Raw genomic sequence first — 27,523 nt, 5'->3', positions numbered from 1 at the left:
GGCTTGGGTTTGTCAGCTGTTTACTTGTTGCAGATGAGATCAGCGACCAGAATTATGTCATTACGGCGTAAACTTTGTTAAAAAAGACAAATCTCTTGTCGGGCATTGCACATTTCGTGAAAGAGAGTGACATAAACAAATCTTATTCTCTTTTGTTTGCATTTCTGAATCAATGATCACCATCACAGTCCTTTAACCGGATGCTTCCTACTGCGTTTGAGACTGAAACAGACTCACTGAAGAATAAGAACACAGTTCTGAGTCAAGTGCGATGATAGAAAATGAATTCTTTTGCAACATTAGAATGAGATGTTAATGAATGTGTGTGTGTGTGTGTGTGTTTTTTTCTTTGCTACAGTAAAATAAGGCAACCAGCAAAAATAGATGAATAAAATGAAGCCATGGTTTTGTTGTTACCAGCTAAACTGAGAAAAGAACCAGGATGAGTGACTGAGCCCCCGGGTGCCGTCTGCTCAGTGATGGGTGAAAAACTATAATCTGCACATATTTACACACACACACACACACACACGAAAAAGCAAACCCAAACATCCTCCAAGTACACACCATAGAAACACACAAAATATGGTGCAACAAAAAAAGTGCGGGCTCACACTCATAGGGAGTTGATAATATTTTGGTAACAAGAGAACAGCTGGATACACCCACACACACACATATGCATGTGTAGTTTCATGCATAAGGAAAGATATAAACTGGTGACAGAAACTACAAGGTATACAACACTAATCCCCCCCCCCCCCCAAAAAAAACAAAAAAAAAACCCATATAGATATTGAGATTTATATTTGTTTTGCTTCCACCAAGGAAAGGGAGTAACAGTGAGGGTAAACAGTGTCATTTTCATGTTTTCTCCCTCTCAGATTGCGTCCAATGAGAGTCTCTGAAAGTATTTATGTTTAAAAAAAAAAAGAAGATAATAACCAGATTAGAGCAACATCTTTTCACTCAGTTACATGTAACATTGACATTTACAGTAATGCTGTAAACACAGAAGAAGCCCACTAGGAAGCTACTAAGAAGAAATGCCAAACACAGTTTGATTGACAGGTGACAAACAAACACCAGGTTTGCCTTCTCTTATTTCCCTTGTTTATTCTGTGTGTCACAGCGGGAACGGCACGAAGCACCGGGCCGAACCGAAGAGATTTTAATGGAGGGATACGGGCGGGGAGCTTCACAAGTTAGAGAGAGAGAGAGATTTTGAACGTTTAGACGTACAGTATATACAGAGGCTATAAGAATGTGTCTTACATCCTTCTTTTCAGCACAGCATTGGCAAACCATCTATATAAACACACCTGAGTTCGCTCGGCTCGTTTTTGTGAACAAAAGCGAAAGAAAAACAGTCTAATTTTGTGACGTCTGCACAATTATTGCTACTTTATATCATGACTAAAGATGCGATAGACAATGAATCGACAACACGTAAGAAGACCGAAAAACACACCCCCAGGATGTCCATATAAGGAGTTGTGTATTATTCCCACAGCAAATTACCATGGGTGCACCTGTGGCACAGACCTGTGCTGCGTGAACACTAAGGGTTAAGCAGCAGTCTGACTTTGGTGATTGATTTGAATTTAGTCAAGCTGTATTGTATTCTTTTTCCTGATCCCTTACTTCTATGTCATGTGCCTGTTGTAAAGGGAATACTATGTCCCGGCACAGACACGCGTTTGTTTTAATGAGAAGAGGATTCACGTTATCATTGGAAAGCTGTGTCCTTTCTTATTACCCTCTGAAATTGCACCCGCCTGACACACTCGTGCCTATTTTTACAAATTGATCCCGTTGCCATCAAACGCTAAAAAAAACGAGACGGAGGCCGACACTCGGAACAGGAGACATGTTGACATGCAGTCTGCGCAGCTAATTAGGAACGAAGCATTTCATGATAAATGCACTTATGTACTTGTGAACGACCACCAAAGGAGTCTGAATTAATGTGCCTCCTACAAGAGCTCCTTAGACCCGAAGATCTTAGTCAGCAGCCGAGTTCCACTGTTCCCCCGCGTCCCTTTATACGGGCACAGACTCAGCTGTCTTAATCGCGTGAAGGCCGGAGAGGACGCAGCATCAGCCTTGTCAACTTAACGCTCCCTAATGAATGTAAAGTCGGTTTGTACTTTGGTGTCAGGCTAAAGTAGTCCGCCGCACACACACACACACACACACACACACACACACAAGAAAAAGAATAATATCTTTCTCAGGGTTTGTTCCAAACACGCGTGTCCTAATTCAGAATTAGCAGCGAGACACAGATTCTCAGTGTGAGGCACAGGTTGATCTAGAAAAGGTCCAATCACGTCTACCTGTGCTACTCAGGGAACTTTTCTTGCTGCCTGCATGCGTTTTTATGACAAATCTCCACTATATGTGTATGAGACACAATTTAAGACACTGCTGCCTAAACTGAGACTTGGTGTTGGTGAGACTGTGTTGCATTATGCCTTACCTTCAAAAAACAACATGTCTTGTTATGCAGAGGTTACTGCCCCGAAAGATACATGGTCAATCATGTCTTTCATTCTGTTTTGCAGTTGTGTATGTATGTGTGTGTGTGTGTGTGTGTGTGTGTGTGTGTGTGCAGTGAGCTATAGCTGCTCTGGGTGGTATTTGGAGTGTCCATACCCTGAGTGGAGGTTACTGGGTGTGTTTTTTCAGCCGAAGTGAGCAGAATATTAATCAGACTGGAGGGAATAAAGGCAAGACCAAGATGACAGAGAGTCCTAGATTCATTACTCCAGTGTTCTTCTTCAGATCTCTTCATTTTGGTGTAAAGAAACACTTAGAACACAGGAGCAGAGAAAGGTATACATTACCTGGAGCTGATTGAATGTGAGGTAAAGCATGCTTTCAAAATGAAATTGTGCTTCCTGGAGTGGCTATAAGGTCAACTGTGCTTGAATTAAATTAAAAAAGTGGTAAGCTGTTTCCTCCGTGTTACATGTCAGAAAGACTAACAGTATAAATCCAGAAATCACTGCTTGTGGCTCATTGGAATTAAAGTGCATAATTAAAAAAAAACAAAAAAAAAAAAAACGAGAGGTGGAAGCTTTGTCCCCGAGGCCAAGAAGGAGAAAGAAGAGAGAGCAGAAGAGGTAGATGAAAGCCAAAAACGGATGAGAGTCAGGCCCCAGAGAAACCAGATTTCCAACCGGATGATCATGATCTCATGTACGTTGCAAACACACACGTTCATGTGTGTGTGTGTGTGTCAGTCACAAACTGACATAAACTCTTTGTGCATGGAGTTAATTCATCTTTCACAGTGTCATTGAGAGAGACGGAAAGTGAGCGAGGAGGAAAACCAGAGGGGGTGGGGCGACTCAGCGGGGATGATGAAAGAGAGGAAACGCCTCAGGCCATCTTTGAAACTCCTTCCACCAAAAAAGGAAAAGAAAAAAGAAAAAAAGAGAAGAATATGAGTTTAAGTGATAGGACATGTTCATGTATGTGTGCACCTGCCAGCATGTGTCCATGTACCCAGTCACCACTGGCTTGATGTGTCATGTTTAATCCAAATAACTCCCCCTGATCAAATATCTTTCCTCAAAAGCCCTTCAGATACTGGATCATCTCAGGATGAGGAGGACCAGTGAAAGATGGATGTTCCACGGGTCCAGGTTGGGTCATGGTCTTAAAGAGAGTGCAGTTGCAAGACGCCAGTGAGGACATGGGTTCTCCTTCAGAGCTGCTGTTGGGTCATAACGACAGAGCTTACGGAGTGACACAGAAGGAGCAGCTGCTTGTAAAAGGAGCTCCGTTTGAATGGACGTCTACAGGGAAAATGAGCAGTCGCTATTTTCAGGTCTTCTTTAATAGAACATTTTGTAAATGATGTTCACATGTATTGTAAAAACGGATAATAAAGTATCAGTGACATCTGGGAATTTGTGGTTGCAAAAGAGACAAACTGTCAATCTCGACACTTCATAATGGGAGTTTGTTTTATAGAAATGGTAAATTGAGTGTTTTTCTAGTCTTTTCTAGTGTTTGCCTTTCACCTATTCACTCATACGTTCAATCTTTGTGAAGTGTTTTTTTTCTTTTTCTTCATTTCTTTCATACTCATTCACACGCTGCTGGCACAGCCATCAGGCTTGTGTGTGGGGTTGTGGATCTGTCTTGAAAAACGACCTTCTCTCGACCTTCCCAGGATAATGCAAAAGATCGTACATAGAGACATAATTCTGATATCATAAGACTAGTTTGCACTTTAGGGAAGTCTGTTATTGTCACACCGCTTTTAACTTTGCCTCCGAGAGCCAAACGTTGTTGCTGTTCTTTAGAGGAGTGACACTGTCTCAGGAGGCAGGTGTAAAAGTAAAGAGAAATAAAATAAATCAAATAAACAAAGTACAAAGAGCTGGGCTGAGGCAAGGTCACAGTGAGGCCGGAACAGTAACCAGAGCACTGGAGAGCAAAAGGCGAGGCGCGAGAGACACAAAGACAATCTGGCTGAAAGCAAATGGAATCGGACGCGTGTATAGACCAAAGAGTTAATGAAGAAATGGAGAACACGGGGATGTGAGAGTGGAGGGGAGTGAGAGAAGGAGCAGGACTTTACTGAACAGAAAACACAAACACGAGTGGCAGGAGCCAAAATCACAGCGGCCTGAGCACAAACAACTGGACTCAATGAAAAAGTCAGGGGAGGACAGAAGAATTAAGTCATGAAAAGCATATATAGAAACATATATGTATGTATACACACACATATATATATATATATATATATATATATATATATATATACACATATATATACAAATAAGGACTGTTGAGTGACACACAGTCCTTATTTGTAATTTTCTTCTTCTTTTTTTTGTTTCTTTTTTAAATAAATGCTGCCTCTGATTGACATGTTATTCCAATAAAGTTAAAAACCAAAGTAAAATACAGATATTTGGAAGAAGAGGAGAAAAAGAGGGTGACTCGCTATCTCAGTAGAAAGAGAGAGAGAGAGAGAGAGAGAGTGAGAGAGAGAGATGGAGGATGATGGGAGGTGATGAAGACAGTGATTTAGAGTAAGAAAAAAAGATTTACGGAATGGCAAGGAGCCTTGAGAGAGGAATGTGGAGAAGAAAGCTGACACTGAAGAAAGATAAGTTAAGGGGGGGAAATCCGGGACAGGAGAGAGGGGAATGATTTACACACAGAGACTGGGATTTGAAAAATGAAAGGCGAGTGCAAAGACAGAGAAAGTGTAATGAGAAAGTGAGAATTCAAATGAGGGAGTAGGTGGGATGCAGACGGGGGGGGGGGGGGGGGGATGGTAATGGAGAGGGGGAAAAGTGGGATGAAGCAGCGGTGACAAGAGGGAGGAGGAGAGACTGAGAACAACTGTGCACTGCTGACATATTGATCCACATAGTGACCACCCTCCCACTCTGTTCTTCAACCCACAGCACGGATTACTGCTACAGGCCTCAAACCACATAGGTCACTGGTCACATGACACACACAGATACACACAAAGTATACAGGTTTGCGCCGCTGCTCTTCTGAGGACACTGCATTGACTTTGTTTGACAGCGGAAACAAAACACAACCTAACAACAATTCCCCACTTGATTACGATTCAAATCTCAGACCTGAACAAGGTTTTGCCTCATTAGGACCAGGTTTTGGTCTTCATGAGGCCTACTGGTCCTGACAAGGTCATAGTTCATTCCAGAGAAGGCCCTAAAGAGGTAACAAATAAGTACATGGACACAGTAAAAAAAACACACACACACACCTGCAAGAGCAGGGTTTATTTATATGGGAAGTTCAATCCACACAAGAATCCTGCACACACACACACACACACACACACACAGGGCAGAGTGGGATGCCATTCTTTGTGTTCATTGATCCAGAGCAAGAAAAGTCAGACCACTCAAGCTGTGACACAATCTTGGCTCACACACTTTTACCTACACACACACACACACACACACGCACACACACGCACGTACACACTTGGCCTTCTTGTCACATCAGTGTGTGTGTGTTGGTTGGGGGTAGGAAGATGAATGGACAGCACAGGGAGGCAGAGGTGGTGGCAGGGAGGAAGAAAAGATTAGATGGAAACGAAGGGAGGGGTGGAGGGAGAAGAAGGTGAGGAAAAGAGAGGAGGAGGAGAAGGAGGAGTGCACCACGGACACAGAGGTGAGCGAGAGGAAGGAGAGAAAAATAAAAGAAGAGTGTGCAGGCGGTGAGATGAAGAGCTGGAATGGACAGAAAATAATTAGGGTATGGGGGAGAGTGAGAGAGAGAGAGAGAGAGAGAGAGAGAGAGAGAGAGAGAGAGAGAGAGAGAGAGATTGCTGACATATTTACAGGACAAGACAAAATTGTCCATATGGTCGACAGGCATGTATGTGTGTGTGTGTGTGTGTGTGTGATCTAACCAGACAGCAATCCCTGCTCAAGGCCAAACCTATATAGATCATATCCCAATGATCATATTATTGCCTTCAGCTCAGGATGGAAGAGGGAGGGGAAGAAAGAGAGAGAGAGAGAGATAAACACAAATGCCTGACACACACTCTCTCTCTCTCTCTTTCTGTCAAACACACACACACACTCACACACTCTTCTCATCTTCTTTTCCAATTTCCTCATGGATCTGAACTCAGCTTCAACCTCAGGTCCACAAAAACATTTGCATGTACCACAGAAGCAATTGTTGACAGTGAGGTTCAACAAAAGGGTCATTTCAAAGTGGTACAACTACAAAGGGAACACGTTCCATTCCATTGATTTGACGATTTTATTTGATTTTACATTTTTTTTTACTGTACTATAAAGACAAGGACGATGCAGAACATCTTAACATTCATCTTTTTACCATTACCAAACTGACGCTAAGTTATTAATGATGACGTTATTATGTCATCATTATATTGTATTTTGCCGAGTTCTTCAGTGTAACTAAAGCGGGAAATAAGGCGGCTGAAAATGCACGAACACATGGTGAACCGACGTTCACTTGAGCTCAGACCAGCACTGTTGCACCAGGACACGCCGCCGATCTGTTTCCCTATGTTTATGTGCTTTCCAAAAAACAGTTTTATCACAGTTGGCTTTTTGTACGCTGCCTACTGCCACCATCTGCCCTCTTGGACTTTTTAGTGCTTCCTATTTGGTTCTGTAATTACTATTAACGCTGTGTACACGTTCATCTTCTGTGTTTGAGTTGGTTCGCTTCCTGTCTGCCGGGTCTTTTGATTGCCTGCCCCATCCTAATTAGTTTTACCTCTTCTTAATTACCCTTATGTCACTGGGCTCCCTTTTTATCGTCAGATTGTTTCATCATGCCTCTATTCCTGCATCTTTTCTTCTTTCTTGTTTTACTCACCTTTAATAAAGTATCTTCACTGCCTTTATTCTTGTTTGCCTTTGCCTCAGAGACCGCTCACCTTTTTTTACACTGACTGTATAATTACCTCATGTTTCATGTCTCTTATTAAGGTATATGATCATGTTGCTCCTTTTGAAATTGCTTCTTCTAATAATTTCTGTTTGAAGGGCCAAGTCCCCCCTCATCTCCAAAAGGCTCTGTCGCCTCACTTCCTTCTTCTTCTTCTTCTCCTAATTTCCTGCAGGCTACACACTGAGAGGTGTAATACTGCCCTCCACAGTTGGAAGTTCTTAATCACATTTCCATGTTCTCTCTCTTCGTCCTCTGTCTCCTCCAGAGCTGCTCGTGTCTTTCAGTTTCTTTCCACTTTTAAAAGAATTTGTCATTCATCATTAAACATTCAATAACACTAATACGGCGCCTCTTTAACGGACCGTATAACAGGTGACATAAAATAAATGTAATTGGCCGTGACCAATGTGTATATCATCTTTACTTCGCTGTTGACAAGTGACCATGTCCATGACCATGTTACTGTGCTAGCTCATGTCATACGACGTTACAGTATAATGCGGTACACATGGTGTTGAAAATGAAGCAGAGGATAACTTTAACGGTGGGAAAATGTGATGTATAAAGTAGGAAAACAGGTAAGTTCTCAGCTCCCAGGAGATTGCGCCAGAGGATCCTAACGATCCTAATGATCCTCGCTGTAAAAACCCCCCGGACCACCAACCTTCTCCCAACCTTCACTTCTCTCCTCTGCCTGTTTTTTTTCCCCTCACTCGCCCCCTCTGATGAGACCAGCTGTCTCATAGCAACGGGATAACGCTGAGCCTGACCACCTACACACACACACACACACACACTGGTTTCCATGACTTCAGAGGACATTGCATTGCCATACATTCATTTCCTGGAGATTTACCTAATCCTAATCCTGACCTCAGCCTAACTTTAAAACAAGTCTTCACCTTAAAATGTAGTCATTTATCTTATGGGGACCCCATAAGGAAGCCAAGTCCCCACAACATGCAGAATAACAGACACACACTCACACTTCATGTATATTCCAAAGAAATGAGTCAGTTTTACATTTATATTCTCTCGATTCAACATGCCCTGTTTATAATTCAGCTGTAACTACACCCACCAAGTATGATAATGCTATGATTAGAAGAAAAATAAGGAAAAGACACACCGACATTGCCAGCAGGGGAGTCGTTTTCAGGGGAGTCTTTTGTTAACCGATGAAAAGACACATTTCTGATCGCTTTCTGGCTGCGGTTTTCTGAACATACCCTCCACCAAAAAAGTGAAACGGGGGGATTCAAACTGAACTAATCATGTTTGTCATATAAAGTGGAAATACTTAGACAACGACATAAAGTAGCATTAAGGAAGATAAATGCAATACATGCATATTCATCACTTGTGTAAATGTCACACACACACGCTGTTCTGATTAAATATGTTGGCACACATAAGCAGCAGAGAGACATATTAAATCCCATGTAAAGAGTCGGTCTTCACTTGGCATTATTTCAACCACAAAACAGTCTGTGTAAACTGTCCATGTTTCCTTTTCACTTTTAGACAATTAGCTTTATGAGAGAGCCATGGACATTTGTGAGTGTCCACGATGGACATTGGTCCTCATTTTAACCACAAAAGGGCCAGAAAATGTCCTGCGACAGTGCTTTTGCCCATTTATCCACAATAACTGTCAATATCTGGCAGTTGTTTACAAATAACTGCATGTCAAAATAGTGTATTAACAATTTAAAATGAAGAAAATTGAGTAAAAAAACACTGTAGTGGTACATGAACACCAGATTTTGCGTCTAACACATTTAAATAACATTTGTTTGAAATTTTTGTCTCAATGTCCAAACTATTGTATGTACAGGCAGTTTTCCAACTCTCTCCTCTCTGGTGACAAAGATTGCTGATTTGCTTTGACGTGCAGCTTCTCAGCTTTCAGAAACCGTTGGAATTTTTTCGATAGCACAAAGCGTTGCGTAGTTACGGTGTTAAACGGTTAATGTGTGTGTGTGTATAATGTGGGAGTCTTATTGCACCAAAACAACAAACTAAGTTTCCGTTCGAATGTGTGTATACAGCGTGCATGCTATGGATTACGATGTTTTAATGCAAGTTAGAAAGTAAAAGAGGAAAATGCCCCGTTGCGTCTGTGAGGCACGAGTTCATGTATGTGAGTTTTTTGCGTTCGTCTTTGTTCCGTACCACGACAGATCGACTGGCACAGCAAAGAAAGAAAAATCCCAAGTTTCTTTTGCACCAATACAAGAAGCAGGGCAGCGAGGTCCAGTGTTCTGCTGTTATTCTGTCCTAAGAGTTCGCCCTCCTCGCCACTATCCACCCAAAAACATCTAAAGTCCTCAGCACTATTTTGTTTCCAGACCTAAGCCTCTGAGAGGTGAGTAAAGCTGCAATCAATGCTGCCCGCATGACTGCAGAGGTTAAAAAACAAAAACCTCTCTCTGCTTTTTCGAAGAATGCACTTGTTTTCTTGTGGCACCACTTTCAAGCGGAGGGGAAAACAGTAAAGACACAGGGGGGTTTGGTAAAAATCACACATTTGGATGCACGATGCCCTTGATAAGAATGTGGTAGAACGCAAGACGAGCAAAGAGGCATCAAACCCATACTCTAAACCCAATCGAGGATCACAATTTAAATAATAAAACACTTTTTTATTGTCACTGACCTTGGTCCACGTTCACAAATAAGTTCTGAGTAGAAAATTGCTACATCCTTCATGCCACCTGCTTTGTTCCAATCCAGGCTAGTGGAAAATTGTCATCATTAGCCACATTTGGAATGGAATGGTAACAGACATATGGCTCTACATTAAATCTAATTACCCCCATTACACACTCACGTCTGTATAATGGTTGACAAGTGAATAATAAAATGGGGGGGGGGGGGGGTAGGCTAAACGTATAAGAACAAATTGTATTTCTTTGTGTTTGTGAACAAATGTGTCACATACACACACTTGAGTTTTCTTCCTTCTTAGTCCGGTCATCAAGTATGTTTGATAGAAATCCTGTCACACGTTTGTTCTCCCATGTGGCCATTGTTTGCTGCAGAAGGGGAAATTACCTCGTTATGGTGCTTTCCCTGCAGTCGCGATGCCTTTGGGACAAAGTGATCGGCTCCGCAGCCGCACAATTCAACAACTTTGATTTGAGAACGCCTGTGGTCTGTACAAGTTCAAATTTGTTTCCGGCATGCTGTGAGAGGACGGACAAGGGGGGGGGGGGGGAGATAGAAAAAGCTCATCCCATACAAACGGAGCGGGCAGCTGAGATTGTGATGCAGGCACATGTCCACAGATTCTCTCTCACACACACACACAGACACACACACACTGCACAGAAAAATGCACACAAAACATCAAAAGCAAGCTCAGGACAAGATCAAGAGAATCTCCACAAAAAAACACAGCAGCCACAAAACAAGACTCTTTCATGTTAAAAAAAATAAAAGGAAACGTCTTTTCCTCACGATGCACTTTCACAAATTCTAAAAATGTTGCCAATTTTCTAATGGGGCTCAAACACAGAGCACACACGCGATACACGCAGGTGTGATATCGCTTTGTGCAACTTTTTTTTTTTTTCTTCCTGTTCTACTCTATTGATTTCTGGACAGAAGATTAATCCCTCACTTTCACATCTGCACACGCGGAGACAAAGTACACGAGGACGCAATGTTGGCTGTGTTGGGTCCTCAAAGGTCAAACATGGGAGGGACCGTCGCGGCACCACTCATCACTCACGCAGATTCAAGTAGAGCTTATGGAAAGCAGGATATTAAGACTTAAGGGACCTTTGTATCGCAAGTGGCGCAAAGTGGCAACCAGACAGGACGCAAGAGGAGGGACCTTGTCCATTTTGACGAGTGTCAAGTGTGGTTATTTGGTCACGAGACGTCTTTATTACACAAAGGAAAAGAAGACAGGAAAAGAAAACCCACACACAGCTCTGTCTGTATCAAAATGCAGCAGGATCTGATACCAGACCACCTCAGTGGGTCGTCAGATCTCAGCAAGGAGCGTGTGCACTCTGTACTTTGTGTTCTCATTTATGAGACTGCTGCCTTCTGGGTAGAAGCCCGGCTCTGAAGTTTTCTCAGCTCCGGCATGATCTGTCCCCGCTAGTTTTTACTCATTTCCCTTATCCTCGGCGAAGGATAGAAGAGTAACAGTGTTCATCACTTGGTGGTGTGTGTGTGTGTGTGTGTGTGTGTGTGTGTGTCCTGCGAAAGCACGATAAACCGTTTCAGATGAAGTTTTAATCCGGGCGTCTGTATCAGATGTCTATAACTGCCAAGTTCAGCCCAGCACCTGCATGATACACACAAAAATGACGCCTGGAAATGGCAACAGATAGGAATGAAATACCAGATGCGAATGCGAAGCGGCGATGATTACATTGATCATTATCCAAACACCATATGTGGAAACAGATTGCATTTCCCTAACTGTATTAAAGAGGACATCAAACTGGATACAAGAGACATGCTGATGTTTGCTGTCACTTTATACCATCAGCGAGTCAATTTGCCTGATAAAATCTGGCTTCACTTTGGCAAGCGGCTCGGCGTGAATCCCATGATAAAATGTTCGTGGAATCCCCTCCGAAGGGGTTAAAGGAAACATTATGGATTTTCTGTTGTCATCATTCTGCATTGAACTCGTCCACTCATTGTGGCCTTCCCTGTTGAACTCTTGCTGTCTTTATCTGAACCTTTCTCCACTGCACACTTGCCTCTCCTTCTCCATCCTTCTACTAACTCCTCTCTCTCTCTCTCTCTCGGTGTCCTCTGTCTGTTGCTGCATTATCATTACTCACCATCTGTGGCTCTCTGAGGCAAAGCACAGCCCTCTGTCCTCTCCATCACACCGTCTCCCTCTCTCTATCCTTCACTCGCTCTCTCCTAAATGACAGGAACAGGCACTGACAAAGACCTTGTCCCATTCTGTTTCATGTCTCTTACACATTTCACTCTGGTGCATTTTATTTTGACACCGCTTTTCCCACCTCCGTGCCAAACACTTTTTTAAAAATGTGAGTGAACACAAGCTCTGGGAGATCAAAGTGTAATTGCAACGTACGCAGATATTAATGCCTTCAAAATGTGTTTAAAAACCTCACCCAGAGAGCATATGGTGTTAATCACAACTGCATCTGGCCATATTAAAAAACTGATGTTATGAAAGCAAAACGCTAATACGCGTCAGACGGCACACTTGTTTGAACGAGCAGGACAAGGTGTTGACAGAGACTTTTTATGGAGTCAGAACATCATAGAGGAAGTGATATCACATGGCAGAGAAATCCAATTTTGACGTGTATGCAGCAGCGACGTTTCAATATCTGTGGCTTGAATGTAATCTGAGTAAAACGAGGAGGAATCGTGATACGGATAACAAGTTAATGTGAAAAAAAAAACAAAAAACCCTTTTTCATTGATCCTGTTTTTCGCAGTCTGGTTTCGTCTGCCTCGCATAGACAGTAGGTGTTTATATCCCCAACTGTATCGCCCTCATCTCAATTACATTCAATTACGGCTCTCCTGCGTGAGCCTTACTTCACATTAATGCAAAAGCACACACCAAACGAGCAGAAAACAAGCAACCAATGATTCAAGTAAAAGTGGCCGTGTCATCAGTCTCGGGTCACTGAAGGACACAAGATTGTAATCTCCCATTTGACTATTAGTGATAGTATCGTATCACACAGCGTTACGCAGATCTGTAATAGGCATAACAGACTTTTATTAATGTTTTGTGATGCACGGTTTGGGAGCATGAAGAAGTCGAGCTTCTTTTTGTTCACCCACATATCCGCTCACATCCCACTGCCTCCACATTTCTCCAAGCCTGTTTCATGCCCCTGAAATCTGACAAGTGGTGTCAGCTGCCTCGCCGGTGTGTAGCTCCACTCATTTCCCTCCATATTGTTCTGTCGTTCCGCACCGTCCATCTCCCCTCTTTTCAAACCTCCTCTCTTAGCCACTCTTGCTTCATTTGGATCATGATGAGGTGTCACCGCTCTGCCCTTGAATTGGCGAGAATCCACTCTGATGAAAAAGTGTGCGTGTGGAGGATGCCGCGCGCGTGTGTGTGTGTGTGTGATATGTGATTACTTGTTCCTGCTTGGCAGAGATGACTGTATGTGTGTGTGTGTGTGTGTGTGGCCCAGCCTGGCCTGTACAAGTGACAGACACGGGGACTGTGCTGTCACAGAAGGAGAGGAAATGATTTACTTCTCTGGGGACTGAAGGACAGGGTGCCAGATACAGGGAACAGATAAATACACCGCGCTGCTTATGGGATAATGTACCGGGTGGAACATATACAGTGCATGCGGCATGAAGGAGCACTGAGGCAGAGGGAGCTAAAATACCTGTTGTCTGACTACTGTATGTTTTGTGATTTATATCATGTCAAACTATCTCTGGCACCGTCTCTGATTTACTGAAATCACACGTCGAACAAAGTTGAATAAAGCTTTTTTAGATGTGGATGAAGCTGCAATGACGTGGCTAAGAACATTTAACTAAGCAGAATGAATCACTATAAGACAACTCCTGAATATGATGGACACAACTGACTTGTCTCATTAGCTAATAATAGAAACGTGGTTAATTAACAACAAGCCTAAAAAAACAAAACAATTCACAGTCATATTTCCCCTTTGAATGTCAGTTTGAATGAAGTTCCTTTAATGAGCGGCAACGGAGGCTACGGTTTGGTGGCTGACAGACGGGCCAAGATGGCGCCTGCAAAGACGGGTATTAGCCTGTCATCCCAGTGTCACTTCCACAGTGTCTGTAAGTGACAGCTGTGCTGGGGCACATAATGGTTGGCTTGCTGCAGGGAAATAGCAATTTATATATTATTGTGGAATAAAGGTTATGCCCCAGGTTTGAGTTAAAGGTTGAGGACACGGGGAGAGAAACCGGTGCGACTGCTGTAAATAAGTTTCTTGTGGCGTTAACATTGACTGAGAGCATAACGGTATGCAAAATAATCACGTTTTCTTTTAATTTCATTTCATTTTAAAGAAATACTCCTTATGGTTAATTAAAACAAAAACTAAATATAACACAGGCTTTTTAGCCTTGTTTTGTAGTCAAGGAAACTGTTAAGACAAATGCAAATGTGCCCCTCCAGCTAAAAACACACGCTTTCATTTATAATCAATGTTTAAAACAACAACAACAACACAAAAAAACAGCTTAATCAGCCTTTGCATATGCACCAAAGCCATCATAAAGAGGCATTGATTTGTGTAAGTGACAAAAACACAGGTGATCATTATCCTGCCATAGCAGGGGCAGGTAATAATTACCAGATTATGATTACCTTGTCATTGTTGCATCATTTAATCTCAAATTATTATGTTGTTGGCAAATTGCGTCATATCTTAATAATCTCCAAATCATAGAGGCAAATTGGGGAACATCAAATGACAAAAATGAATAATGAACGTGAAACCCCTCAGTCTATTAACGTGTCATTGCTGGACAGGGGATGGAGCTCGTAGTACATGTAAGGACAAGTGATGTGGATGTCCCTTCATGGTGGGATGAAGTCTAACACTCTATGTATGCGGGGAGCAGTTTTATGACAGGAGGAGGGATTAGGCTGTAGATGCAATGAAGAAAAACCTCACCTCAGTCATACGGACAGGGACATAATTATTTACCTTGTCTTGAAGGGACTTAAAGGCAGAACCTGTAAATCAGCACGTCAGTTTTCCAAAGGGACATATGCACCTCTCCACACATGTAACTATTGCTTGACAGTGTAATATCAGCTATGATTTATGTAGCATGTCACTGGCGGGCTGGCCAGTGACAGTATACAATAAGCGCCCCGGTGTCAATGCCAGAATCGGAGCAACAGTTAAATCAGGGCCCAGCAGTCCACCAAACTGACATAGCAAGGGTGGCTATTAGGCTATTAGCCTTGATCACAATATTGAAATCTAATTTTTCTGACATGACAAGTACAGAGTGCCCGATTCAGCACCAAAATACTGCTACGGTCATTCAACTCAACAAATTATATGATCAAACAATAAGAACGCCACTTCTTTGGATACAACTGTTTTAAACTACTTGTTCATGGTTGTTAATTGAAGCCAATTTACCTGGCAGCAGGTCAATGCATTTAATCACGGCGACGAGGTCACAACATCACACTGAGCATCAGAACGGTGCGGAATTGTTATTTAACATTCATTCAGAAGCTGACGATTAACTGGAATTTCCACTTTCAAACAGGCCTATAGGGTGGAAATGATTGAACAGTAACTCAAACAATGACTCGTTATAATCATATGCAGAAGAACAATGAGGCAGATGGGCCACAGCAGCAGAAGACCTCAAAATAGAAGTGGCCAGTGAGTGCCTATGTCAAGTGGGGCACAATTATTCTTCATAAGGAACAGCCCGTGAATTGCAGCATATTAGATTTATATGAGGATTTAAAGTTACTTATTGAGGCTTCAAGGATCAAAGTATATACAACTACACTGAAGAGCTATAGTATATGTGTGTATTTCTGTAAACTGCACACAATACAGAAAGGAATACAAGAAATCAGACCGAGTGCTGCTCGGCTCTTTTCACTGCTGTGAGAACAACCACAGCTTGTAATTTATACTTTCTATTTTCATATATAACAATTGTTATTCCCTGAACTTATCTACTGCAGGTCTACATTGCACTTAACACGGGTAAGATGGATGTGACCGTACATAAAAAATTGTGTCTACTGCAGCTGGAATCATGGGCCAGCTTCATCCACTTTTCCTAAAAAGGCCAAGCTGAAATGACAGATTTAGGTAAGCGGTTTAATAAAGCAGTAATTCGTACACCTCCGGTTGACATTTCACACAGGCCATGAAAAGAAACACCTCCCCGAGTATGGATACTGTTTTATTATTGTTGCACTTTGCTTTGCCGCGACAGGGAGAACGGAGACGTCACTCACGGTGCTGAGCCCACCCACATGAATACATACAGTTCCTGGACTAGAAAAATAGCATCAGTCTGGCAAGAGTAAAAGTCAAAATAGGACTGTGGAGGAACATATAGACTGAAAATATTATATAGGCTCTAATATTCTGCAGCGGGGCGCAGTAACGTATGTGTTTTACAGAGACATAATCATATATTACCTTTAGGAACAAACATTTACTTTCTCTAATGCGCCACGCCCGCAGACACGCGGCACAATCACTGCTACGGGAAGAGGAATCGTGCAGCTGCTACAACGCGCAGAGCTATGACCTCGTGCAGTGGTTGAATAACATGGGAAATAAAAAAAGTCTCATACTGTACGCAGAAGCACACGCACACACATTCACCGTCACACACCCTGAGGCTTGGATAGAAATCATTGGGCCTGAGTGGCAGGTAGCGAGGTGAAGAAGCGTCAGTTAACACTGAGGGTTCATTTGGGAGCTGTGTGTGTGTGTGTATGTGTGTGTGTGTGTCACAGATGAAGACTCAAGCCTGAGACTTGAACTCAAGTCGCAATAATTATTTACTTATGTATTCTTCTCCTTATTATTAGTATTATTATGTACTGTATATTATATTGTGTGTGCATGTATGTTATTTATATATACATATATGTATGTAGGTGTATATATATGTATGTATGTATATGTTCATATATATATTTCACTATTATTATTGTTTTATTCACTAATTTCTTCTCATTCTCTCATTCATTCCTTCTGACACCCATGATGAAGATGATGTTGTTGAATTATTATTATTTCTACTATTATATTAATATTATTGTTATTATTATTACTGCTATGATTGTTGGTTATAACACACGCACCCACGCACCAACTGGCTTATTAGTTATTGTTCCGTCATGTCATGTGTCTATTTATGTTATATCTTTCTTTATGGACTGCATGTGTGTAACCTTCTTTTATGTGTCATAGTATATAATTATATAATATAAGTGTCGGTTTTCATTGCCCACAAATGTTGTATCATAGATGTTCTTCATTATTGCCCAAGAAAAGAATGCCAAATTAATGACAAAAGGCACTTACTATAGTAATTTATGACTTTTTCTGGAAAGGTGCTTTACAAATAAAGCTCACTATTATTGTTATAAATATTATAATTACAATTATATTGATTATAAAACATTGAAACAAAGTCAGGCCAGGAAACCTGTAGACTCTCACAACAGTAATGTGTTAAAGGTAGCTTTACAACTCCAGATTATTTCACTCAACATGTTTGTATTCAAATGTGTCTATCACATTTTTTGGTAGTTAGGATAAGACAACCAGCCTTATTGTACAGTGTTTATAATTTCCTGAGCAAGTAGTGCCATTCATGAGATGTGACATGGCCACAGCTGTGACGTCACACAAATAAAAATGTCCTGTGCTTTTTATGGCTTTTAGGAAGATGTTGCAAAAATGAAACTACAGAATATAGAATATAAAGATCTATAAATGCCTATGTCCATGTCTCGAGGTGTCCTGTGAACAGTTTTACCGACGTCTCCTTTACTATTGCGGCCTATGAGAAAATTGTGTTATGCATATCTTTTGTTGCAGTACCACGAGTGGCCACTGGGATAGCTGCAAACCATAGGGTGCGGAACTCTATCCAGTTCTGATAAAACATCCATGTGTGATGGAATAATCGCTACTCAGCTTAGACCGGAGTTCATTCACAGAGTAAAAAGTCCGGTTTGTTGTGTTTCAGCTTATTAAATATAAGAAGGCTAACTTCTGCTAGCCTCTGGGGCTAATTTATAATACAACTGGACTGGTCGTATTAGCTGTGTAGCCTCGCTGTAGGTTATATTCTCATTCTTTATTATTATTCTTCTTGTTAAATAACAACAAGAAACAGTTTGTGCGTTATTAAGGCCGTGAGTGGTGAGCGGGGGCTCAAGATTCAGCGTGGTAAACAAGCCTGAGGCAAACATGTTTGCGATCAATTTTGTATTTGTATATGAACATTATACAGTCATTGCAGCTGCTCACATTTCCCTCTTAAGCTATTATTTGCAGTTAGTGTTAGTCTGTAGATTTCTCTCTCTCGCTCGCTCTCTTTGTGTATGTGTGTGCACACTGATGTGGACCCTGGAGCCTCCCTGGGGCCAAGTTCAACACCATCATGTTTTCTCTCCTCTTACAAAACACCTTCACAGTCCATGCTGCCCCCACTGAGCACCACTGCACCCCCACACACAACCTACCTGTCTCGGATTCCTTCCCTGTGGGTTTGGAAAGGCCTCTCAATCAGTAATTGTTACTCGGAGGATGCTGCCCAGTGTCCCTGTAACGTCTTGGATGCCTCAGTGAATTCAGCTTGAATGTAGTCAGTGTTCAGTGTGTAATTTCATGCAGAGCGTGTTTAGCGTGCGCCTCTATTTACTTGCAGTGCACATAACTTAACTGGCAGCACTCACTTCTTTCTGTAAAGCATTGGCTTGGCAGCACCAGGATTTCTTGAGAAATAATTGCATTTGCCCTCTCCAACGCACAGCTCATTAACCTTTGGTTTGACCCCTCTAAAATCTATTGGGCGATTAACGAAAATGATAATAGATGGCATATAGATTAGTGGTCAGGACAGCCCTATGTATCTCGTCCACCTACAACTGTTGATCTATGCACCATCGCGTTGTTTTGGCGTTGAAGAGCGAACCATCTGGTGTTATGTGCTCGGTGAGCTACAGCGTGCACTGTGTAGGCTATTCAGCCCCCTACTAAAGATGATTCACCATCTACATCTTTAACAACCCCCAGCCCTTTACAGATTATATGATATGTCGGTGCCTGGTGCCTCTCAGGTCGTATCGAACATGAAGACGCGTCCGATGGAGGAGCTGAAATGATTGCTCTTCTACATCCTTGCTCAGCCAGTGATATGATGAAGCAATTATATTAATTAAATTATCATACCTGGTGTTAAGCCCCTGGAATCATTCAATCTGGCCCGAATGTGTCGTCAGATCCAAGCATAAAATCCACATTTGGATTTGTTGTGACGTGCATGCAATCCATTTTCGGGAAGGACTAGAAACGGCTTCTACACAGCGCCCATGCTTTGATTTATTTGTAGCCACTGCAACAACATTAACAAAGATCAATACCAGATTTTTACAAGATAGATGTTTCTAGTGCAAATCTTTATTTCATGTTACAACCGCACGAGTAGGGCTGTGTGTCCCGCAGCTCCTCCTCTTGTTTTTTTTCTTTCTCTCCACCTACACAGTCACACAGACACATCTGTGCAGTCAGGCTCATTAAGAACACAATTTCTTTCCTCCTTAAGAGAAACCGCATCCGTTCATATTTGCATACAGTCCGCTAACATGAGATTTAATCACACGTGTTCATAGGAGAGGCAACCAGGACGCATTTTAATGGTAGGTCATATATACTTGTACCTAATGTTGTCCAGGATGAATGTTAATACCAGATCTGAACTGGGTGATTGCTCCGCTCTCTCCTCTTTCCTACTGCAGCCTCATCCCAAAGAGAGCAGAGACCAAACACAGGGAATTAAGGCCCAGTTCTCCTCTGCAATTGAGGTAAATAAAGACCCTATAGTCACTATTTGGGGAAAACCTTCAATAGACTATAGCCAGCTAGATTTCAACGAAGAGTCAGCTTTTTTGGCCAGCAGCTGGTGCTTATGGAAAGCTCTGCAGAATCTCGGTGTACATTCCATATATGCTATGCAGAGCAGCTGGTCAGAATTGCCTCCAGCCACTTCATTATGTGAAGTGGTTGGGCGCTTACACGCAGGCAGAAAGCACACTGTGGATGACTTCACTCTGTTGCTCAGCTGAGGTAAAGAACTGACTCTCAAAGGCACGAGTTTGTGCGCATGTGTGCACGCAGAGAAATGATAAGTGGCCTTTCTGCAAGAGCAGCTAATTAAAGATCAAATGGACTGATTTCAGATAAAGAATGTAACCGACGAGACTTGGCAATTTACCTTGAATATGGTATGCTCACGACTCCAGTGTGTGCATATGTGTTAGTGTGAGTGTGTTGGAGTGGGGTGACTCAAGTGGCTGCGAAGGTAAAGTAGAAGAAAGGCCAAAGTGAATTGGAGGCTTTGTCACTCAACCATGACTAGACTGTAAGTACATTTGTCTGACACAGACAGATCACTGGCTTGTTCTAAATCAGCTGTCGGGGTAGTATGATACCTGTCACAATGATTAAGCGGCGAAAACTAGTTTTGCAGTGTTGAACTATGTGATTAAAGCACTATTTTAACTTCGTTTTGCAGTAGTTCGCTGGCAGTTCAGCTACAGTGCGTTCTGATTTGCACACGTTCAAAAGATCAGGCGTTTACAGTTGATTTTCCTATCGATTCGTAACCATAAACAGAGAAAGGAATTCTTTTTTAATTATAATTGAATTGCCTGCAGTCTTTTTTTTTTCTTTTTCTTTCATCCTGACTGCTCTGCAGGCGTGAGGAGGCAGCCCCAACCACACACTTGACCTTTGAGTAGTGCACAACGAAAAATAAAATGTTTTAATATGCATATGTGGGTGATGGGGAACAAACTAAATCCACTTTATCGACTAACAAATCCTATCAACTCTGGCTGGATGGTAACAACTCCTCCACCACCAACACAACGAGTGTGATGTATTAATAATAACACAAAAAATTAGTACAATTACATTACAACTAACATTCTTTTGTGTATTTTTTTGTTTAGAAAGGTGGAAGACAGATTTCTTGGTCTAAACAAAGCGGACTTATACTACACCTATCCCTCGAGTTTATTATTTTCATGGCCAGAGATATTATTCGTATACAGTACCGTCATAACGCTGCCTTTTGAACGAGTATTGTTCTCTGCCATTCCATTTGCATGAGCATTGGGTTGACTTCAAATTAAACTACACATGATAATAATTTACCAACCGTTTAATGAATTGATTTTTGTTTAATTAAATAGTGGTGATGAATGTGGAGTCTCGCAGCAAAGGCTGAGAAACTGCCTGATAGTTAAGACCGCATGTGGCTGCCTATCAATACAAAGCTGTGAAGCACTTGGCACCCAGAGGAGGCTTTGTTATTAATGTGATGTCACCTTCAGTAATCCTAATGCATCTTAGCCATTCTGGTGTAGTTTAAAAAAAAAAAAAGAAAAGAAAAATAATGCAGTAAGTACATATACAGATGTTTGGAGAGCTTCAACGGGGATGGAGTCTGCTTGGCTCAGAGTGAGGTGCCCACTTTTCAAATTGTGCAGCTGTCACACTGGCAGCTTCAACAAACACGACTGTCACCGGGATATAATGTATTTCACACTGCAGCACATTAAATCATCAGTGCATGAGTGTTAAGCTTGTGCTTGTAACATGGTTAAAAGTGAACTGGTGCCTACTGATACACGGATGAGGGATTGTGCCCGCCTGAAGGTTAGGGAGGCTGGCATAAGGCTGGCTTGCTTAAATGAATGAGTAATGCTCTCCCATCCTTCAGCAGCTACTGTTGACGTGTCCTTGGACAAAAAAAGGCACTGAACCCTCGGGTTGCTCATGTTGACCTGCTCAGTGGCCAGATTTGCAAAACTGTAAGGCTGCACTGGATATAGGGGTTGTGTAAAACTACAGTGGGAACGTAGCCACGATGCAAACTCTGGTTCATTTTGGCTGAAGCTTGTGCGACAGACTGAATTACATTGCCAGAGCCTTTGGCAGGAAACCAACAATCCTTTAGAAGTTGCGCTGTATTCAGTAAATCTCTGTAAATTGGCGAAAGTGTTTGATAAATTCACATTATCATCTAGCCAATCAACAAAAGTTTTACTACAGTTTAATTCCAAGTACAGGTGCAACGTGGAGGTGCAAGGTGGGTTCATGATTCATTTATCCCAGCACAAAAAATGTGATTAATTCCAGTAGGCTTAAGTCTCTCATTTCTTACACTCTGACAAAACACTTAATGTAACTGTCTTATTGCTTTTTTCTCTGTGTTCATGTTAAATATTATATTTTAGCCTAGAAACTAGAAACTAGACCAATCAGTCATCTTTTTGTCCTTAATCACTTGCTGGTGGCTCTGGCTCCTCTCTCCTATTCAGACCAATTTCCATTCATCCTGAAACTGGTTGGGCAATCATCTAAAATGGGGTGGGTTTAATATAATGGCTGACAGAGAAATGCCCAATGATTGATAATGCCCCCTGGAAAACAATAATGAACTTAGAGGTTCCAGCTCAAATCATTTCTTTTTTTTGCTGGGATTATAATATCTGAAATAAAATGAACTGGTTACGGCAATGTTCAAATATAATTTCAACTTAGTGGCACCAAAATGGAGCCTATTTATTTATTTATTTTTTATTCTTTTTGGTTTAATATCTATACCTGTTACAAGTTGAAAGCTTCTGATCTTGAGGGTTCAATTCAATCCAACTCCCTTTATTATACAGCATACAATTTATGGTGCAGCTATTACTAAAGATCAATAACACTTAAACTGCTCCATTGATATTGAAACCTGCACTGATTTACAAGCAGCTAGGTCTTTGGTCAAACACACACACACACACACACACACCACTTGTATATTTGATATAATGCAGTTTCTTCCCAATGTCCCAATGTTGTCCTTGTTCATTGTTCATTTCCCCAGATTGCTCTTTGAATTCTCAGCAAGGCGGCACAAACAGACACACACAAATGCCCAGACTTTTATTAGATTGGATTGCTATGTGTGTGTGTGTGTGTGTGTGTGTGGCTCCAGTTTTAAAGGCCAGTTGGCCAGAAACTCTGTGCACACTCACTCACACAAACACTCATATTTTTTATACTTGAAAGGACACTGTTTTGCTTTTATAAGTACATTGAATGTGAAAGGCAGCTCTCAGCTCCCACAGGAGGATGTAAATTACTTTTTTATAAAGAAGGAGTGGCAATGGCAATATTCTTTGAATTCAGAGTTAAGGCCCCAGGGCTACCAACACTTAATATGCAACCACTTATCAAAGTGAGGGCTTTTATTGCATAGTAAAAAGGATTGTATCATTTTTTTTTTCCCATGCTTGTGTATTGTTCTCATAATTGTGGCTGTTCTGACTTTGGGGCATCATGAAGTGTGCGCTCGTCACCTCTGGTGCCAACACTCAGCAGAATTAAAATGGCTGCTTTTGCAGTTAGCCACAGCGGCTAACCCAGGGGGCTCGTTTGTGTTCCGTTTTGGTTGTGTATAGCGAGACACATTTTGGAAATTCGATATTAAAAACGGAAATTAATTTGAAAAACTTTAATATGCTGGTGCTGCTTACTCCGGACATCACATTGTTGATGTCCCCAAATCCTTCGAATGGAGGTGGCAAGTGCGCAGTCAGCACTGACTGGTCAGGGTGACTGGGTACCAAACTAACCAGTCCAAGTTTTCAGCACCCTTCCACTGTAATGGGTGGAGCTGAAAACACTGCAGTCGGTTGATTTGTCAACATAGAATCATCACTTCCATGCAGTGGTCAGGACAAATGACTGTGCAGTCTACTCTCCACATTTGTCTCTACGTCTGATAAACAGCCACATACCAAGGAGAAAGAACATAGAAGATAGCTGGCCGTCCTCCATTGTTGCTCTTTGTTTACAGTGCCGTGTTCTTCTTCTTCTTCTTCTTCTTTGTGAAATGTATCAATGAGCTACACTGTGACACGAAGATGATGCATGTCATGTAAATAGCTACGTGTCCTGCAGTGGAAACACAAGTCAGATCAAGGTGTTACATTCCAAACTGCACTGTGCCACTTGGTGGAAATGGGGTAGGATCAGGAAACCAATAATTCATTCATCTTCTAATGCTTTATCCTCCACATGACGGTTACAGGGGTCACTGGTGCCAATCCTAGCTGACATATGTGAAAGTGGGGTAAAACCTGGACCGGTCACCAGTCCATCACAGGGCCACATAGAGAGAAACAACCATTCACTCTCACACTCACAGCTACGGTGAATTTAGAGTGTCCAATTTGCCTAATCCCTGACCGCTTCATGAACCCGGGTCTTCTTGCTGCAAAGGCACTAACCACGACACCAGGAAACCAGGAAACCAGTTTGAAAAACACCAACATTTTTAATATCATAAGCGTGTGTTATTACCACATCAAATTGTGCGTTTTCTTCAGCATATTTTTTTTTGTAAAAATAGAGCAGGGCGGTGGCAAAGACTATTTCAGGTGTGACGTGAAGGGCGCATGGACAGTAGCTTAGCGACTAACTGCTATAAGAGGCTCTCCAGTCTACATGATTGTCTTGTGAGGGACAATGGTTAGTTCATTCCGTGCTGAGCGTCAAACGTAGTACACAGTTATCCGTGGGCCAGGGCTTTTCATGCCACTGCAGAGGACTAAATCTTATTCATATGCTACATTCTCTGCAATTATCAACATTGCTTCCAGCAGCTCTGTGAGAGCTGTGTCCTGACTGTTATGTTACAGTCAGCGAGAGACCGGGGAGGTTCAGCTGAACCAAACTTTCCAATCCACACAGAAGGAGCAACGTCGTCTTAAGCAGAAGGTGCCGTTTTCACACACGATACGACAAAAAATCATAAAACAACATAAATCAATCATAAAACTTTGTGATTACTTCACAGCATAACATGATGTTGAAATAGAATAAATTGAACTCCATTGTCACTTTATAAGAACAACAGAATGTGCTGCTGCTCCAAACATCAGGCATAACATCTTAGCTGATACGACTCATTCTGTCGACACAATACTCTCATATATATATATATATATATATATATATATATCTTGTCGTGTTCCACTTGTCAGATCTTTGAATGAAACCGCATTTGTATAAATAACTGTAGAAGATGACAAATGGATGCAGCTTTGATAAGATATCACAAAAACGGGGGAGAGACTCATTCTGAGCACACATTATAGTCCTCTTAGATAAACTGTATTGCAGTTAACGTGGATGACTGACTTCAGAGGGGAGAAAAGCCCGCACAACAAGTGACAAACAACATCAATACTCGCACAGTTGTGCAGAGCAAGCTCACTGGCAAACACTTAAAGTCGTTTTTATATCAAAATGCCAATTTCCAATCTTCGGGACTCCACAACCGCTCAGCCGAGTCCAAGTCTGTTTGGAGCCCTGCATCGGGGCTGTATGGGGGGGGTCGCATAAAGGAATGTTGATCACATAAAATGTAACTTGAAATGTCAGACCCCCGAGGAAACTCACTGATCTGTTGATTTATTAAATCACTGCTTTTATCAGTCATATAAAGGGACATTTCCACCCATATTGTCCTGTCTACAAATACATTCAATGTCTTCTCTATACTTCTGGTGTGCATGTGCCATGAGATGCCAACAGTGATCGTGACCTGATCATATCAATAACGCACTGCTATTGTAACTGATTGCTCACACAAATTCCTCCACAGACCAACACTTTTAAATATAGTAGCCTCAATTGTACTTTATTACTGCACTTTATTACACTGATCTGATACATTTGCATTTCGTGGAATTTGTGACACAGTGTGGATAGAGAGATTCTCCATTCCTTCACTGCTCTCCTCTTAAATTGCACACATACCCTCTGCACAGTAGTTGTCCCACCGACGCCCACAACAGCTCTCTGCAACAACCGTGCAAAGCAAAGCATATTGAAATTCACCCCACGCACTGAATACTGACACACAGACTCTCACCTCTTCTTTTTCACAGGGAACCAACACAGAACACACAGAAAGAGTGTGGGATTTATGCCAAGGCTACATGTAGGAGAGGGCGGAATAGATGCGATCTGGGCACCCTGACTGTTTAATGCGTCTCTGCCGTTCTCCCCCAGCATCCTACAGCCCCTGCCTGGGTCACCTAACATAGTCCAAATTGGAGCCAAGCCATATTTACGCATCAGTCACACTGCTGCGGATTATACCAAGCAGCATGTGATCACAGCCATCCCACCAACCACCACTCATCCCTGCGAAACCAACAGGTCATAAAGTCATTTTGGATATCCCCCATCCATCCATCCATCCATCCAAACATCCTGCCGGGGATCGCAACTCCTCTCCCTGGGAACAAGTGCGCGCCACTGTCGGCTGCGAGTGCCTTACCTTGAGCGCTTCTATATCCAAAGATGTCGAGCGGTCCATGACAGAGTGAAGTGCTGCGAATCAGTCACGACAATAGAAGTCCGAAAACGATGAGAGAGAGAGGGGGAGAGCCTAAAATCGGGGAGCAGGAAAAGTTGTGATGCACTTTAGAGTCTCAAACTCTGCTGCAACATCACACGGATGACACTGTCGGGACTGGGTTCATTAATATTCACCCCCGGCGACTGGTTTTCTTCTCAGTTTCATCGCTCCCGCGGCGTTTCGCTCGGTAAAAAGAAACGCATCAGGACTCCATGCCGTGGAAATCACCTCCGCGGTCCCCGGTTTGTCCGTTCAGGAGAGGTGGATGGGGGGACGGGGGGGGGACGAGGGGACCAAGGAAAACGAACAGAAATAGAGCGGAATACGCTCTGCGCAGCCAAATGTTTACAAGCTGTGGCTCTTGCGCACTATATTCTCCCGTTTTAGTCGGTGCGGGCAGGAAAAATGCCGTTACATCCAGCTGAATTCCAGTAAGTGTGAGTGTGTTTGGTTTGCTCGAGCAGTGGTCGGCAACTGGAGAGAAGTCCGGATCAGACAGCCGGTATTCTTGTGCCGTGCCTTGGCGACTTCCATGCGGCAAATCGCCAGAGATATCAGAGAGAGAGAGAGCGAGAGGGAGAGAGATGGAGAGAGAGAGAGAGAGAGGGAGGAGATGATATAAGGAGAGCTCCCAGAGTTGAGATGAGAGGAGAGAAGGAAGGACGGTTTATGCTGTGTATTGTTCCAGTGACTGACGCAGCAGTGTGTGTGTGTGTGTGTGTGTGTTTGTGACAGAGACAGAGAGGGTGGGAGGAAATGGTGATGGTGGTGGATGGTGGAGGGGTGGGGGCGACTAATCAAGTAGATGAATCGAAAATGCTGCTTTGCCACTGAGGACAGGAACGATTTAAATGCAAGGGCTGTTGCAGAAAGTCTGAGGATGTTGCCT

At 42.4% G+C, this 27,523-nt stretch overlaps 1 protein-coding gene across 2 annotated transcripts in view; it reads right to left on the bottom strand.

The window, feature by feature from the left end:
• Window positions 1-27,183, bottom strand: part of LOC131467624 (zeta-sarcoglycan) — a 289,872-nt gene extending 262,689 nt beyond the window's left edge. For both annotated transcript variants that reach the window (XM_058641640.1, XM_058641639.1), the window contains exon 1: window positions 26,554-27,183. Coding sequence is in view for 1 of the 2 variants with exons in the window: in XM_058641639.1 (XP_058497622.1) it covers window positions 26,554-26,592 (39 nt within the window). In the remaining variant the exon portion in view is untranslated. The remainder of the gene's footprint in view (window positions 1-26,553) is intronic.
• Window positions 27,184-27,523: the final 340 nt, after the last annotated feature.

Source organism: Solea solea, chromosome 10 (assembly GCF_958295425.1).
Source record: "Solea solea chromosome 10, fSolSol10.1, whole genome shotgun sequence".
NCBI classification, from domain to species: Eukaryota; Metazoa; Chordata; class Actinopteri; order Pleuronectiformes; family Soleidae; genus Solea; species Solea solea.
The sequence above is the reverse complement of the archived record's forward strand: the minus strand, read 5'-3'. Positions and strand labels throughout refer to the sequence as shown.